At 41.5% G+C, this 17,070-nt stretch overlaps 1 protein-coding gene across 1 annotated transcript; it reads right to left on the reverse strand.

The window, feature by feature from the left end:
* Positions 1–250: 250 nt before the first annotated feature.
* Positions 251–17,016, reverse strand: LOC129822751 (39S ribosomal protein L15, mitochondrial-like). The gene is made up of 5 exons (XM_055881134.1): positions 16,830–17,016; positions 5,022–5,179; positions 4,619–4,784; positions 4,186–4,309; positions 251–740 (listed from the first exon to the last, which is right to left on the reverse strand). The coding sequence occupies exons 1-5, from the start codon at positions 16,932–16,934 to the stop codon at positions 403–405; spliced, it is 891 nt and encodes a 296-aa protein (XP_055737109.1). The 5' UTR covers positions 16,935–17,016; the 3' UTR covers positions 251–402.
* Between the last annotated feature and the right edge of the window lie 54 nt (positions 17,017–17,070).

Genomic DNA, 17,070 nt, shown 5'->3' on the forward strand with positions numbered 1-17,070 from the left:
CTGTTATAGTAGCAAAGGGGGGACCAACTCCATATTAATGCCCATGATTTTGGAATGAGATGTTTGACGAGCAGTCGTCCACATACTTTTGGTCAAGTAGTGTGCGTAACCTAACCTCAATTAACTCCTCCATTCCCTATAAGCATTGATCATAAAGCATGGTGCCTTTCTTACAGAGATGTACAATAGAAATACATTATTTTCAGATTTTGGCTGAAACGCCCCCAAGACAAATGAGAGAACAATGGCATTAAATTCTGAACATTTAATACAGTATTCACAGTACATCAGTTGTGTTGAAAAAGCTGAATCTGTTGGAAAGTTGTGCTAAGAGACGTTTATTTTAAATCACCCATCATGACATTTATGTACATAAACGGAGCATGTTTATTTTAATCATTTTTAAGAATTGTAATATTGGAGCAGTTTATCGTCGGTCGGTTTCAGAATCTTTTTCTCTGCCATGTTGACCACCCAGCCTGGCGAGAGGCCAAAGAAGATCTGTCTGGGGTCCTTCCTCATAAAGAGCATGTGGAACAACTCGTCTTTGGAAATGTCCGGTAAAATGTAGCCATACTTCTGGGCCAAGGCTATCCGTGCTTTTTGAACCTTCTCTGGGTCTGCCAGGTAACCACGGTTGGCAGCATCTGTGTAGTACGAGACCATGTCCTCCCCAGGTAACATTCTCTTTGGAATGGGCTGTCCACTTAAGAAGAACGGCACAGGCTTACACAGGACCGCTACAGACAGAACAAAGCACAGAGTTACTACCCCTCCAAGTGTAAAGTGTAAGTGGCGTCATAACAAGATGATGAAAGTTTTGGCTTAATGTGTTTCTATGGAGTAACACTTTACAATAAGGTTCTATTTGTAAAGGGTTTATAAAGGACTTATTACTACGTAAATGCATTATAAATCATTACTAAATAGGTTATAAGAAAACAAAATATCTCCAGCTATTAACCATTTATAAATGCACTTATCAAATGCGTTGCATAATCATGCAACCTTATTTTCAACGGTTGCAAAGTTAACAATAGTTATTTTCTCACTTTTGGGTATGATGCATTCTATATATTCATACTTGATCAGCTTTAATATTGCGGATAGATTGTGGCTTCCATCAATGTAATTGTCAGCATCATTTCCAACCCCCATATATATATATATTTTTGTCAGTATATATAAATTATATATTTTTCTTTAAAATATATTTTCCCCTAAACCCCAATGATGTGTCCCGCCCCATGTTTGAAACCCTGATGACGCAAATATATTTTGGGGTAGCCTAATGGTTAGAGCGTTGGGCCAGTAACCGAAAGGTTGCTGGGTCGAATCTCAGAGCTGACAATGTAAAAATCTGTCGTTCTGCCCCTGAACAAAGCAGTTAACCCACTGTCAATTAAGGCAGCCCCCGTACTTTAAATAAAAAAATACAATTGGTAAACTTATTTATTCCAGGAATGAACGCTTCATCTCAAGATCACAAGTCACATTATTGGTGCAGTTTGCTGGTTTCTGAAAAACTTCCCCAACTTTGGAAGATCTGTGAAACGCGCTTAAAATAAACGACCTGGAATGTGCACAAAATGTTGTGTTGGCACTGACATTATGTGACAGTGCGTCGTGAAGAATCATGATGGACGTGGCTATGAGAAAGGCGCGAAGGCCAGACCAAAGAGATTGCGCAAAATAAACATTGTTCACAAGATACAAATGTTGACAGCGGAGAAAGGGTAACATCTCTATGCAATTTCTTTCAGTTTTGAATACAGAAGCTCTCCTGGATGATTTAGCATGCTGCCAGCTAGCTAATGTTTGCTAGCACATCTGTCCTGCCTACATAGCTAGGAAACGTTAGCTAGCCCGCTAGCTAGCTAGCTAGCAGTAGATAAAACATAAAATATATTTTTGAATATAGACATTCTGCTTGACGATTTAACACAAGATACTCTTTGGCATGATATAGCTAACTAAATAAGTAGATCACGTTTGCTAGCTAGCTAGCTCGAAAAAGACACCCCGTTTTAAGATTTAACTTGCTAGCTAGCTAGTGTATTAGCAAAAAATTTGATAACTACCTAGCTAAGCCCTTTCATCAGTGTTAGCTAACTATTAGTGTTGGCAAGTAATGTTAAACACTAGTTATTATTATTAATATTATTAGCTAGCAGTGGATAACATAACTAGCTAAGCCTAAATGGTAGAAATTATGATAATTATGATAGTAGAGTAATGTAGCTAGCTAGTGTCTATGCTAAATTGCCATAAATTCCTCTCCCTAACATTCCCAACTTGCGGCCCCCCAAGTTTTCTGAACAAAAAACATATATATATTTTTTTCTCTCCCATTGTTGGACATAAGACTAAAACACCAGGAAATAAGCTCCAAGTGAATTTATTGTCAAAAATATGTTCCCAAGTATTCCCACGCATAATAGAGAGACACGTGATCGTATACAAATGTAAGCAAGGTTAGAAATTATTATGTTCCAGTCAAACATATCAGTTTGGGCTTCTTGCGGTCAATTTGCAGTTTACAAATGACTTGGAATTATGTTCTGGCCCCCCGACCATCCGCTCAGCAAAAACATTTGCCCGCGGCTGAATCTAGTTGATGATCCCTGCCATAAGGTCTCAGACTCCAGGATGGGAAAATGCTTAACAAGAAAGAAACAGAAGGGGACTGTGTTGTATTTTAAATAGTTCATCTGTTATACATTCCTATTCTGACTTGTAAATGTTAAAAGGGGAGAAAAAGACACCCCCTGTTTATCTGAATTAGATAGGCTACTCACTATACCAATGACAGGCTACAGATTTGCGTCCCCCCAATGTATCCTTCTATTAAATGAAATTTTGTTCTTACTATGTATTGCATGTTTGAGGAGGTTATATACTGTTATAAAATGTTTGTATCTTGACATTAATAAATAGCCAGAAGGTTTCTACTTTCTTTTAAGGTATATTTTTTTGGAATATATAAATATTGGTAGGCCTAGCTCATTAATAAATGGTCAGTAGGGTTCCACTTTCTTTAAAAGGTTCTAGATCTGTTATTCTCATTGAAAGCAATAAGTGGTAGATCTGTTCTATGTGCGCTATTTCTATGCTTCCTGTTTTGAAGTTTTGTTTTTACCTTCAATTTTGTACACCAGCTTCACACAGCTAAAAATACAATATTCTGGGTTATGGGAAAATCATTTTACAGCGGTTTAGATGGTTCAATGATTGTCTACACAATGACTGCTTGTATTGTCACAAAACTGAAATTAGGCAACCAGGAAATGGCAGAGCGATTTCTGCGACGTTTAAAGGAATCTTTTCAGCAGTTATAAATATTGGTAACTAATTTGTTAATGGTCAGTGGATTGACACTTTAAAATAAGGTATCATTTGAGCAGTTATAAATGTTCATAGATCTGTTACTTAAAATAAGGTATACTTTTAGCAGTTATGCATGTGGGTAAATCATTTATAGGAGTTCACTCAGAGTTTAGACATACTTATAGGACAGTATTGGGTACTCATCACCACATACATGAAAGATGATAGCACACAGTTAAGCATGTTCAGTCAATGAATGGTGGGTATTAAGACCAAAACAGTCCATGTTGTGAGAGGATATATCTTCCACTGTTACACAGACCAAAGGTATTAGGGTTACCATTTCACACCAGAGCGTTCACCATACTTGGACTATCACAGAGAAGTGGTAAGTGTGTGTTGATATAATCTGATAAGGGGTAATAATTGAATTATGTCCTGGATGTAAATTTGTCCAGGGCATCAGGGTATCAAACGTGGGCCAAGACACATCATGAAAACAAAGCTCTTCTGTTCCTGTGACAAAGCACCAATGCATCACACCCAAAAGTGAGAAAATCACTATTGTTCAACTATGCAACTATTGACAATAAGGTTGCATAAGGGTTCATCAATATAAGCATTTGTAAGTGCATTTATAAAATGGTTAATAACTGGAGGTAAATATTGTCTCACTATTTGGCAAACACTGACCAGTTATTGCACTATTTTGACCAATGCGATATGACTGTTTATTAATGGTTTAATGCATTTTCAAATGATTAAATAACATAATTATAACCCCTTTATAAACACTTTACAAATGGAACCTTATTGTAAAGTGTTACCCACTACGACATTACCATCAATACTACTCACCGAGACTTCTGGGGTCATAGAAACCTGTAGTGACGATCCCTCCGTTTCTCTCAATGGCAGCAATGGCCTCCTCAGACGCCATCTGAACTTCTATGTTGACTTTCGCTGCAAAGATACCAGCACCCTGATAACACACACAATTGGATTCAAGAATAGAGAAAATAGATTTTCCATCAATACAGAACGGGGAAAAAACTGCCTCTGGTCTAGCATAATCACACTACAATCTAATTAGCTAAATACTGCCCCCTACTGGCAAAATATATGTGCACTAAATAACAGATCTTCCTTGCTTTACATAAACATAAGTAATCAACTGCCTTGGTGGGATCGTGCTTCATCCCCAAGCTTCCGTAACAATGAATTCACCCCCAAATCAAGCGGAGACACAGTCATGACAGCTCATAGGTGTAAATGTAGCCAATGTAAATACCTCGCCAACAAGCTGAACACCATAGTCCCTCTTCTGGGGCTGGATGGTCACTCCCCTGCCGTTGACCAGCTGTGTCAGGTCAATGGGCTGAGTGGGGTCAATCCGGCCCAGGTCAATCAGATACTGCAGCCTGTTCAGGGTCAGTGGCTGGTACTGAGCCCGCCGACTAGGAAGAAAAGCACAAATTTGTGAGCATAATCTCCTGTCCCTAAACAAACGGCTATAACGTATAGAAAATGTGATTGACATCAAGGAAATAACAACTACAGTACAGAGATACAGTATGAAAAGCTACAAAGCCTTACTTTGTTGCTTCTCAGACGGCATCTCTGTATTGTAACATTATGCGCGTATGACAAACATGGCGTGTTCAACAATGCACATGGGACAACAATGTATTAACCTGTGTCCCTCATTGTAGCCGTATTTGGGGATGGCTAGATAGAAGGGAGTCTGACCCCCCTCGAACCCCAGGCGAGGTCGGTTGCCTCGCTGCCTCTCCCCTTTGTGACCCCGGCCACTTCTGTTTCCTCCATGTTGGCCTCTGCCTCGCTTCTTCTCCTACAAAATGATAGATGAGACAGAATTTGATTCACATTATCAGTGTTTGTGCTATTCTTTCTCCACTATTAATGTTTCAGAATATATTACATGTGTAACAATTGACATATTACATAGTAATCAAAAGTAAATTATTTGTCATTGTCACAATTAATTCATGCAATGATTTAGCTACAGATTGGTTATATCACATTATCTGGTATACAAAGATTTTTATGACCATTATTTGATTTGGCGGTACCATGGCCTCGTTTCCCAGTTGTGATGTAACTTAAGGATTACAATGATTGTTCCAGATAAAAAGTTGCCTCTTAAATAACGATGTAAGTGTTTTCCCCAAACAAGCACACGGAGAGAATGTTTGCTAAGTCTGTAGTTGTCACGATCGCCATAAGGAGTGGACCAAGATGCAGCGTGGTATGTTTCCATCCTTCATTTTGGAATAGAAAACTCAAAAGGGAAAAAACAATAAAGTGAACAAACGAAACGTGAAGCTCAAAATAGTGCTCACGGGCAACTATACCTAGACAAGATCCCACAAAGCAAAATGGGGAAATGGCTACCTAAATATGATCCCCAATCAGAGACGATAAACAGCTGCCTCTGATTGAGAACCATACCAGGCCAACATAGACATATAATTCCCCTAGATAACCCACCCTTAATCACACCCCGACTTAACCAACATAGAGAATAAAAAGCTCTCTATAGTCAGGGCGTGACAGTAGTTAGACCATGTGTTGCTACCGATAGGATCAAAAGAAAAGCAGTGCTGCTCTCGGATGAGCTTTCACTATTCAAATCTTTCCATAGCATTATAATTACTCCACAATATTGACGACGGATTAGTTCCTAGAGTGATATTACCACCAATGGCTGCAAAAATTGAGGCGGCTTATTCTAAATGCTTACCTAAATGCTTAAAAATGAACTAAATTAAGATTTGGCACATTGTGCACATGTTGTTATACATCGTTAAATATATTTAGCCAAAATGTACAAACAGTATAATAGAAGTCATTTGAAAGAACATAACATTTATTTTAATGTGATCGAAATGTACAGTGCATTCGGAAAGTATTCAGACCCCTTTACTTTTCCCACATTTTGTTACGTTACAGCCTTATTCTAAAATGTATTAAATTGTTGTTTCCCTCATCAATCTACACACAATACCCCATAATGGGGCCTCCCGAGAGACACAGCGGTCTAAGGTACTGCATCGCAGTGCTTGAGGCATCACTACAGCCCCAGGTTCGATTGCAAGCTGTGTCATAGCCAGCCGTGAGCGGCAGATCCTTGAGGCGGCGCACAATTGGCCCAGCATCATCTGGGGTAGGGGAGGGTTTGGCCGGCCAGGATTTCCTTGTCCCATCGCACTCTAGTGACTGCTTGTGGCGGGCCGTCCACCTGCAAGCTGACCACGGTCGCCAGTTGTCCTCTGACACATTGGTGCAGCTGGCATCCGGATTAAGCGTGCAGTGTGTCAAGAAGTAGTGCGGCTTGGCAGGGCTGTGTTTCGGAGGATAAGTGGATACATCTCATTATTGTAACATGTTTTTATATTCGATGACGTCAACAGCTGGTATTCAACGGAGAGAGATGAGTACATGTTAGAGTACATCCGGTTTGGAGCGAGCGGTCGCATTTGCATTCGCTCCGCAGGTAGTATAACTTTTCATTACATTTCATTACATTTCATTATAGTACAACGGTTTGATTTGTCTAACCTTAGCAATTTCTTCTCAGCTAGCTACATAGCCGTCTGTGTATCAAAGATAATTGCGTAATTATCGTATTTCGTCGTCTATCGTAGTCCACACTGCTATCTGCCCAGCAGCTAGCCAGCTAGCAAGCGTCCACCGTCTACCGAATAGTAGTATAACTTTTCATTACATTTCATTATAGTACAACGGTCTGATTTTCATTTTCATTACAGTACAACGGTTTGATTTGTTTGATCTTAGCTAGCTACATAGCCGTCTTTGTATCAAACATAATTGTGTAGTTATTGAGGTTCGCTAGCCAGCTATCTTCGTCCTAACGTAACGCAACGTAGCCAACACTGCTAGCTAGCCACCGAATAGCAGCATTGTAGAAACGAGTGCATTACAACGGAACGACTTGATTTGTGTAGTGTTAGCTGGCTACACAGTTGTCTTTGCTATCTTTGATTTGTTTGATCTTAGCTAGCTACTTAGCTGGCTACATAGCCGTCTTTGTATCAAAGATAATTGTGTAGTTATCGAGGTTCGCTGAGGTTCGCTAGCCAGGTATTCTTGTCCTAACGTAACGTAACGTAACGTAGTCAACCCTGCTAGCTAGCCAGCTAGCCACCGATTAGCAGCACTGTAGAAACGATTACATTACAACGGAACGACTTGATTTGTGTAGTGTTAGCTATCTACATAGTTTTCTTTGCTATCTTTGTATCTAAGATAATTGTGTAGCTTTGAGTAATTATCGGTTAGCTAGCCAGCTATTTTCGCCTGCCGCGCTGCCGTCCTCCTACCTAGCCAACACTGCTAGCTAACACTGCTAGCTAGCCTACTTCTACCGAATAGCAGCACTGTAGAAACTTACATTACAACGGAACGACTTGATTAGCGTAGTGTTAGCTAGTTGTCTTTGCTGTCCTTGTATCCATGATAATTGTGTAGTTTAGAGAAATTTAGAGAAATTGTCGAGGTTACCTAGCCAGCTTCACTTTCAACAACGCAGCCACTGCTAGCCAGGCTACTTCACCAGCCAGCAGTACTATATCATTTTAGTCAATAAGATCTTTTATTTTATTTTTTTTGCAACGTAAGCTTAACTTTCTGAACATTCGAGACGTGTAGTCCACTTGTCATTCTAATCTCCTTTGCATTAGCGTAGCCTCTTCTGTAGCCTGTCAACTATGTGTCTGTCTATCCCTGTTCTCTCCTCTCTGCACAGACCATACAAACGCTTCACACCGCGTGGCCGCGCCCACCCTAACCTGGTGGTCCCAGCCCGCACGACCCACGTGGAGTTCCAGGTCTCTGGTAGCCTGTGGAACTGCCGATCTGCGGCCAACAAGGCAGAGCTCATCTCAGCCTATGCGTCCCTCCAGTCCCTCGACTTCTTGGCACTGACGGAAACATGGCTCACCACAGATAACACTGCTACTCCTACTGCTCTCTCTTCGCCTGCCCACGTGTTCTCGCACACCCCGAGAGCTTCTGGTCAGCGGGGTGGTGGCACCGGGATCCTCATCTCTCCCAAGTGGTCATTCTCTTTCTCCCCTTACCCATCTGTCTATCGCCTCCTTTGAATTCCATGCTGTCACAGTTACCAGCCCTTTCAAGCTTAACATCCTTATCATTTATCGCCCTCCAGGTTCCCTTGGAGAGTTCATCAATGAGCTTGATGCCTTGATAAGCTCCTTTCCTGAGGACGGCTCACCTCTCACAGTTCTGGGTGACTTTAACCTCCCCATGTCTACCTTTGACTCATTCCTCTCTGCCTCCTTCTTTCCACTCCTCTCCTCTTTTGACCTCACCCTCTCACCTTCCCCCCCTACTCACAAGGCAGGCAATACGCTTGACCTCATCTTTACTAGATGCTGTTCTTCCACTAACCTCATTGCAACTCCCCTCCAAGTCTCCGACCACTACCTTGTATCCTTTTCCCTCTCGCTCTCATCCAACACTTCCCACACTGCCCCTACTCGGATGGTATCGCGCCGTCCCAACCTTCGCTCTCTCTCCCCCGCTACTCTCTCCTCTTCCATCCTATCATCTCTTCCCTCTGCCCAAACCTTCTCCAACCTATCTCCTGATTCTGCCTCCTCAACCCTCCTCTCCTCCCTTTCTGCATCCTTTGACTCTCTATGTCCCCTATCCTCCAGGCCGGCTCGGTCCTCCCCTCCCGCTCCGTGGCTCGACGACTCATTGCGAGCTCACAGAACAGGGCTCCGGGCAGCTGAGCGGAAATGGAGGAAAACTCGCCTCCCTGCGGACCTGGCATCCTTTCACTCCCTCCTCTCTACATTTTCCTCTTCTGTCTCTGCTGCTAAAGCCACTTTCTACCACTCTAAATTCCAAGCATCTGCCTCTAACCCTAGGAATCTCTTTGCCACCTTCTCCTCCCTCCTGAATCCTCCTCCCCCTCCCCCCCCCTCCTCCCTCTCTGCAGACGACTTCGTCAACCATTTCGAAAAGAAGGTCGACGACATCCGATCCTCGTTTGCTAAGTCAAACGACACCGCTGGTTCTGCTCACACTGCCCTACCCTGTGCTCTGACCTCTTTCTCCCCTCTCTCTCCAGATGAAATCTCGCGTCTTGTGACGGCCGGCCGCCCAACAACCTGCCCGCTTGACCCTATCCCCTCCTCTCTTCTCCAGACCATTTCCGGAGACCTTCTCCCTTACCTCACCTCGCTCATCAACTCATCCTTGACCGCTGGCTACGTCCCTTCCGTCTTCAAGAGAGCGAGAGTTGCACCCCTTCTGAAAAAACCTACACTCGATCCCTCCGATGTCAACAACTACAGACCAGTATCCCTTCTTTCTTTTCTCTCCAAAACTCTTGAACGTGCCGTCCTTGGCCAGCTCTCCTGCTATCTCTCTCAGAATGACCTTCTTGATCCAAATCAGTCAGGTTTCAAGACTAGTCACTCAACTGAGACTGCTCTTCTCTGTATCACGGAGGCGCTCCGCACTGCTAAAGCTAACTCTCTCTCCTCTGCTCTCATCCTTCTAGACCTATCGGCTGCCTTCGATACTGTGAACCATCAGATCCTCCTCTCCACCCTCTCCGAGTTGGGCATCTCCGGCGCGGCCCACGCTTGGATTGCGTCCTACCTGACAGGTCGCTCCTACCAGGTGGCGTGGCGAGAATCTGTCTCCTCACCACGCGCTCTCACCACTGGTGTCCCCCAGGGCTCTGTTCTAGGCCCTCTCCTATTCTCGCTATACACCAAGTCACTTGGCTCTGTCATAACCTCACATGGTCTCTCCTATCATTGCTATGCAGACGACACACAATTAATCTTCTCCTTTCCCCCTTCTGATGACCAGGTGGCGAATCGCATCTCTGCATGTCTGGCAGACATATCAGTGTGGATGACGGATCACCACCTCAAGCTGAACCTCGGCAAGACGGAGCTGCTCTTCCTCCCGGGGAAGGACTGCCCGTTCCATGATCTCGCCATCACGGTTGACAACTCCATTGTGTCCTCCTCCCAGAGCGCTAAGAACCTTGGCGTGATCCTGGACAACACCCTGTCGTTCTCAACTAACATCAAGGCGGTGGCCCGTTCCTGTAGGTTCATGCTCTACAACATCCGCAGAGTACGACCCTGCCTCACACAGGAAGCGGCGCAGGTCCTAATCCAGGCACTTGTCATCTCCCGTCTGGATTACTGCAACTCGCTGTTGGCTGGGCTCCCTGCCTGTGCCATTAAACCCCTACAACTCATCCAGAACGCCGCAGCCCGTCTGGTGTTCAACCTTCCCAAGTTCTCTCACGTCACCCCGCTCCTCCGCTCTCTCCACTGGCTTCCAGTTGAAGCTCGCATCCGCTACAAGACCATGGTGCTTGCCTACGGAGCTGTGAGGGGAACGGCACCTCAGTACCTTCAGGCTCTGATCAGGCCCTACACCCAAACAAGGGCACTGCGTTCATCCACCTCTGGCCTGCTCGCCTCCCTACCACTGAGGAAGTACAGTTCCCGCTCAGCCCAGTCAAAACTGTTCGCTGCTCTGGCACCCCAATGGTGGAACAAACTCCCTCACGACGCCAGGACAGCGGAGTCAATCACCACCTTCCGGAGACACCTGAAACCCCACCTCTTCAAGGAAGACCTAGGATAGGATAAAGCAATCCTTCTGCCCCCCCCCCCCCTTAAAAGATTTAGATGCACTATTGTAAAGTGGCTGTTCCACTGGATGTCATAAGGTGAATGCACCAATTTGTAAGTCGCTCTGGATAAGAGCGTCTGCTAAATGACTTAAATGTAAATGTAGATGATATGACATATTTAGTGCCCTGAACTCAAAATGTTATATAACCTGACAAAATGTAATTTAAATATAAAACAAATACAGTGTAGTGATATGAATATCTGGTTAACTAGTGGAACCAGTAAGCTAGGTAGCTAGTAAGGAAACCTGAGCTTCGAGAAAGAACTGGACTACCCTAAAATGAGGTAGTTGTTGATCAATATGATGAACCCGTATTCACATTTACGAACCTGATGATATAAAAACGGGGTGAACGTACAAATCACAATCGACGTATTACTCAAGAGTAATTTAGCTAACTCTTACTTAACGTTATCATTTGATTTAGAAAGAATAGAACAACATCAACTTTTAGTCCATGTAGCTATATACCTGAGCACAGTGTTTTCAAAACATTCAGTACTTTCATGACATTCCCTTGACCTCCTTGTCTCTCTAAATGCCAGGGGTTTACAAAACATAACTAAAAGAAAAGCACCGTTTTCAAAACAAGTATACAAATGCATGGCTTATAATATCTGGAGACTTCAATGAAACACCTGATAACTCTTCAGATAGATTTCCACCTAGAATAGCTCAGAGATCTCAGAATAGTGACATTATCACCTCATTTTGCAGTAAACTGACAGTGGTTGATACATGGCGTTTCTTTAACACAAACTTAAACAAATACACCTGGTGTAATAGGTCAATGATGGTCAGATCCAGACTTGATCTTTCTCATTTATCCCACACTTTTACAGTATGTACAAGAAGTAAGTCATAAACATGCTCCTTTGACTGATCATACAATTATTTTATTGATGTTAGAATGTTCTGAAAAATCCAGTGGCATTCGAGGATACTGGAAACGTAACAATTCACTCCTAAAGGATCCAGTCTTCAACAAGAACATAAAGAACTTGATCATAGACTTGTTCAATTCAAATGATTTAGAATCAAAGCATGGAAGTGGGAAATATTTAAATTCAAAGTAAGCTCTATCGCCATTACACGCAGTAAGGAACTAAAGAAGCAAACATTTTTGAAATAAGATGAGCTTACGAATAAATGGAATGTTCTTTTAGAAAAGGATACCCTTTCAGCAGCGGAAGAATGAGATTTGAATACAGTGTCTCGGTATTCAAATCTCTGGAATAGAACTAGATCAAATGTACATGGATTTAGCTAAAGGGCCCTTTATTAGATCTAGAGCAAAATGGGTTGAGGAGGGTGAGAAAAACACAAACTATTTTTTTGCTCTTGAAAAAAGGACCTATAAGAGAAAATCTCTTTCTGCCATAAATATTGACAATGCCTTGTGTAAAGACCCAAAGATCATCTCTAGCTTTGTGTGATCTTTCTATGAACATCTGCATCAATCTAATTTTAACGGGATTGAATGTGAACATTTTATAATACACGTCCATGGTCATGTTCCAATGATTTCTGATGAGTTCAAGTCCATATGGGAAGATGAGTTTTCTATTGTAGAGATTAGAGATGCTCTTAAATCTATGAAGAATGGCAAAGAACCTGGAACAGATGGTCTTTCTGTGGAATTCTATTTACACTTTTGGGAACATTTAGAGGGACCAGTATTCAACGTGTTACAATAATGCCTAGCTAAGGGTGAGATGATAAGCGCCATGAAACATGGGGTTATTTCTTTAATACCAAAACCTGATAAAGATCGCCTTTTCATAGATAATTGGAGACCTATTACATTATTAAATATAGATTATAAATTGATAACTTTGGCATATGCTAATAGACTTTAAAAAAAAAACATCTTGTTAATGAAACCCAAACTGGCTTCATGAAAGGTCACCACATCAGCTGTAACATTAGGTTCGTTTTAGACTTGATTAAGCTGAGCTAAGACATTCGATGTACACTATTGGTTTCGGAACTAGGTTTGTCTCTGTTATCAATACATTTTATAAGGATATGAGTAGTTCTATTATGATTAATCGGAACACATCTAAAATATTTAATATTCACCCTAGTGTACGCCAGGTTTGCCCTATTTCAGCTTTCTTATTCCTTTTAGTTGTAGAAGTACTATCTATTAGCATTTTTTTTTTAAATGAATTAAAAGGTATTTTAATATTTGGAAAATACATTTAAATATCTCAATTAGCAGACGATACAGCTATTTCTAAAAGACAAGGAACAAGGATGCACTTAATATTATCAAATCGTTCTCTTCTGCTTCTGGTCTGGAACTTAACTTAAATAAATGTGAAATATTATCCATACATAACTCAAATTACCAATCTGTTGAGAATATTCCAGTGAAAGATAATGTGAAATATTTAGGGTTGCACATAGCAAAAAAAAAACACATTGTCCGTCAACATCTCAATTTCTCTCAGAGATGAAAGAAAACAAAATCCATCTTTAACAACTGTTCCCAGCGTGACCTCTCTATTATTGGAAGGTTTTTAATTGTCCAAAGCAGAGGGTCTGTCACGTTTTGTCTACCATGCTCAATCCCTATTTGAAGTGGATCAAACCAGCAAGGATATCAACAAAACTTTCCTAGACTTTATACGGAAAAAATAAACAATGCAAACTTAAGAAGTCTGTAATATCAAACCAAAGAGCTGATGGTGGGCTTGAAGTACTAGATTTGATTGATATCAACAATATCTTTAAAGTAAACTGGATAAAAAAAAGATGTATGCTTAGCTCTGAATCTATATGGCACTTCATTCCCTGTCATATTTTTATGAAATTGGGTGGTCTTACATTTTTGTGGAAATGCAACTATTCTCCAGCAAAATTACCCATCAAACTCTCCAAATGTCATGAAAAATACATTTTAGCCTGGAAAATAAGTTACGTCCACAACTTCTCCCCACACAAGGCACTTCTGTGAAACAACAAAGATACTGTTGTTAAAAACAAGTATTTCTTCTTCCCTAAGTGGTTTGAAATAAATATTATATTTGTGCTTGATTTATTTGATAAAAAAGGAATTATTCTCTCATAGAAAGTTCTTAGAAACATAACTTCCAAACACATAAATGTAATTCTATATGTAAAGCAATACCTTCAGGACTTAATGAAATCTAATTTGTGTTTAGGAGAACATGTCAAGATAGATGCACAACTTACAGTGCAGCAGCTTGATGAATCCACAGACGTGGCTAACCATGCAATTCTCGATGTCAGACATGTCGATGTCAGACATGTCTGGGATAATAACTTCAAGGAGCGGGTCCTTTTTAATGCTGATTTGCCCACCACCACCACAGAGGCTGTCTTTAACACAATGGATATGTACCTGGGCTCCGTGGGACTTGCCTGGGGTGGGTGCGTCGGTGTGACCACTGATTGGGAAGCTGCCATGACGGGAAAGCACTCCAGAGTATTAAAGCGGATCCTGGAGAGAGCTCCAAGTGCAACCACTGCTTCCTACACAGGAAGGCATTGGCAGCAAAGGACATTGTGCCTGAGCTCCACCCCACTCTCCAGAATGTGATCAAGTGTGTCAACTATATCAAAAAGAGTTTGACAAAAAGCAGGTGTTTCCAGGCCTTCTGTAGGGATATGGGGAGCGAGCGCCAACAGGTGCTTAATCATGCAGAGGTCCGCTGGCTTTCCAGGGGTAACACGTTGGGTCGCTTTTATGAGCTTCGAACATTTCGATTGAGAGGAATGGGTCGCGCAAGTTGCTTAGCTGGCGGATATTTTTGATAATCTGAATTCGCTCAATGTGTCAATGCATGGGAGGGAGGGGGCACAATCGATTTGAACAAAGGGACAACATGGATTTGCAGTTTGGGCAAGTTTCTAATGGGAGGATTGACATGTTTCCCAATGCTGATTTTGAGATTCAGAATCTGATCAACATACCACATTGCATACACTGAAAAAAAAACTTAAACAGCATCATGTCAAGCTGCAGGGAAAGTTTTGCGATTAATTCCCGGAGGAGAGTGACTACTTCCCGGTGGAGAACAGGACACTAGACGACAGGACACCGGCCTCCTTTCGAGTGGCGATGGGAAGCGTCACGTTGCCAAGCAACGAAAAGGATCTGCTGGTGGAGCTGTCATTTGATCGCGGACACAGCCACAGTTCTGGTGCAGAGTAATGGGAGATTATTCTGCTCTCGCCTGTAGTGAATCATGCTACCGTTCAGCACTGCTTATCTGTGTGAAAGTGGCTTCTCTGCTATGGCCGTGCTGAAAACTAAAAGCAGAAACAGACTGGACAGCCAGCAAGACCTCTGAGTTGATCTGTCAACCATCACCCCAGACTTCAATAAACTTATCTGAAGAAACCCCCAGCTTTCCCACTGATAGGCCACACACACACAATAAATAGGTTAATGAGTTATTGTTCACTATGTACATTTTTTATTGTTCATTAATTCTGACATTTATATTACATTTTATTGAACTGGTTAAAAACGTACACCTTTAAAAAAAAACTTTTCAAGGTTGTGAAACTATTCACATGGTAATTGATGATTAAGAATTCCTAATGATTGTTGTTTTTTCTATTTTAAGCACTGGTATGTGTTACTGTTCATTAACATTATTGGACTGGTTTTAATGTCATGTTCTGAGTCTGATAATTTATTACACTCCACCGGTGAACTGGTCGCCTAATTAAATGGCTCATTCTCTTGAACTGATAATACATGTTGTTTTCTCAGTTAATCCAGGCTGCATCACATCCGGCCGTGATTGAGAGTCCCATAGGGCGGCGCACAATTGGCCCAGCGTGGTCCAGGTTTGGCCGGGGTAGGCCTTCATTGTAAATAAGAATTTGTTCTTAACTGACTTGCCTAGTTTAAATAAAGGTTACATTTAAATAATTTTGAAAAATATTTGAATGACTTTCTTTAATACCATAATAGTAGACTGTGAGACAGTCTATTTTGCAAGTAAAGCCTGCCCAAGAAGGCAGCTGCAATACAACATTACAAAATGTAATAATCAGCAGTCCATAATATTGGGTCGCGACGAAATTGTCATTGTCAAATTTGGGTCCCCAAGCAAAACCATTTGAGAACCACTGACTTAGAGGACATATGACTTTTCTGTGATAAAGAAGGGGAAACTATTATACACTTTTTATATGAGTGTGACTCTGTGAAGTTATTTTAACTATTTAAGAGTTAAGAATTTACATGTTTTATTTTATTAATAAGACCCATCTATTCAAATGAAAACAGAACTTCTGAATTAGTCGTTAGTCGCTAATTTCATTCTCTCTGGTAAATTTTATATAGACAAAAACAAATATTTTAAATCTGTCCCCAAATGCAATATATATATTTCTACTTCAAATTCTCTCTGGAAAATTTTATATAGAGAAAAACAAATATTTTAAATCTGTCCCCAAATGCAATATATAGTGCAGGGATGTCACATCTCCTATTTTATACCAGTAAGTTACACTCGTAACAACTCAAGCATTAGGAAACATCTATTTGATCAAATAAACCTCACGTAGCAAATAAGCCATTATTTGTTGTTGTTGACCAAATTCGACATCAAGAACTCCTTGCTTGGTGGGCGAATAAACGCCACCTGTTGGAGAGAGACAGATTTTACGCCGGAGTTGGGCCCTCTTTTCCTCTTCCTCTCTGGCTATTCTAGCCATGATAGCTAGCTTGCTAGCTTTTCAGCAACTTTTGGGCTAGCTAATACACGCATACTTACAGCTTTCTTTGTCCCCGGTTCCGCTCGCAAGTTTGCTAATGTAATACGAGGCAAATTCTGCAAAATATCTAATGCCTTCCCACCAGTTTTTTTGGTAAAAGACATTGTTCTCTCCACATGCCAGTGTTACCCAAGGACAAAATCAGGAACCATGGATGTGGCTCACGTGACGTGACATAATTCACATGCCGGAAGCGGAAGTACCATTGTTTCACTGATTTTTGGAACATCTAGATTTCCT

Source organism: Salvelinus fontinalis, chromosome 25, assembly GCF_029448725.1.
Source record: "Salvelinus fontinalis isolate EN_2023a chromosome 25, ASM2944872v1, whole genome shotgun sequence".
Classification (NCBI taxonomy): domain Eukaryota; kingdom Metazoa; phylum Chordata; class Actinopteri; order Salmoniformes; family Salmonidae; genus Salvelinus; species Salvelinus fontinalis.

Excerpts from the sequence above, each read along its gene's own strand:
- LOC129822751 (XM_055881134.1), bottom strand. The coding sequence starts at position 16,934 with ATGTCTTTTACCAAAAAAACTGGTGGGAAGGCATTAGATATTTTGCAG. Across the intron at positions 5,180-16,829 it reads AACCGGGGACAAAGAAAGCT|GAGAAGAAGCGAGGCAGAGG; the intron begins GTAAGTATGCGT and ends ATCATTTTGTAG. Across the intron at positions 741-4,185 it reads CTATGACCCCAGAAGTCTCG|CGGTCCTGTGTAAGCCTGTG; the intron begins GTGAGTAGTATT and ends TTCTGTCTGTAG.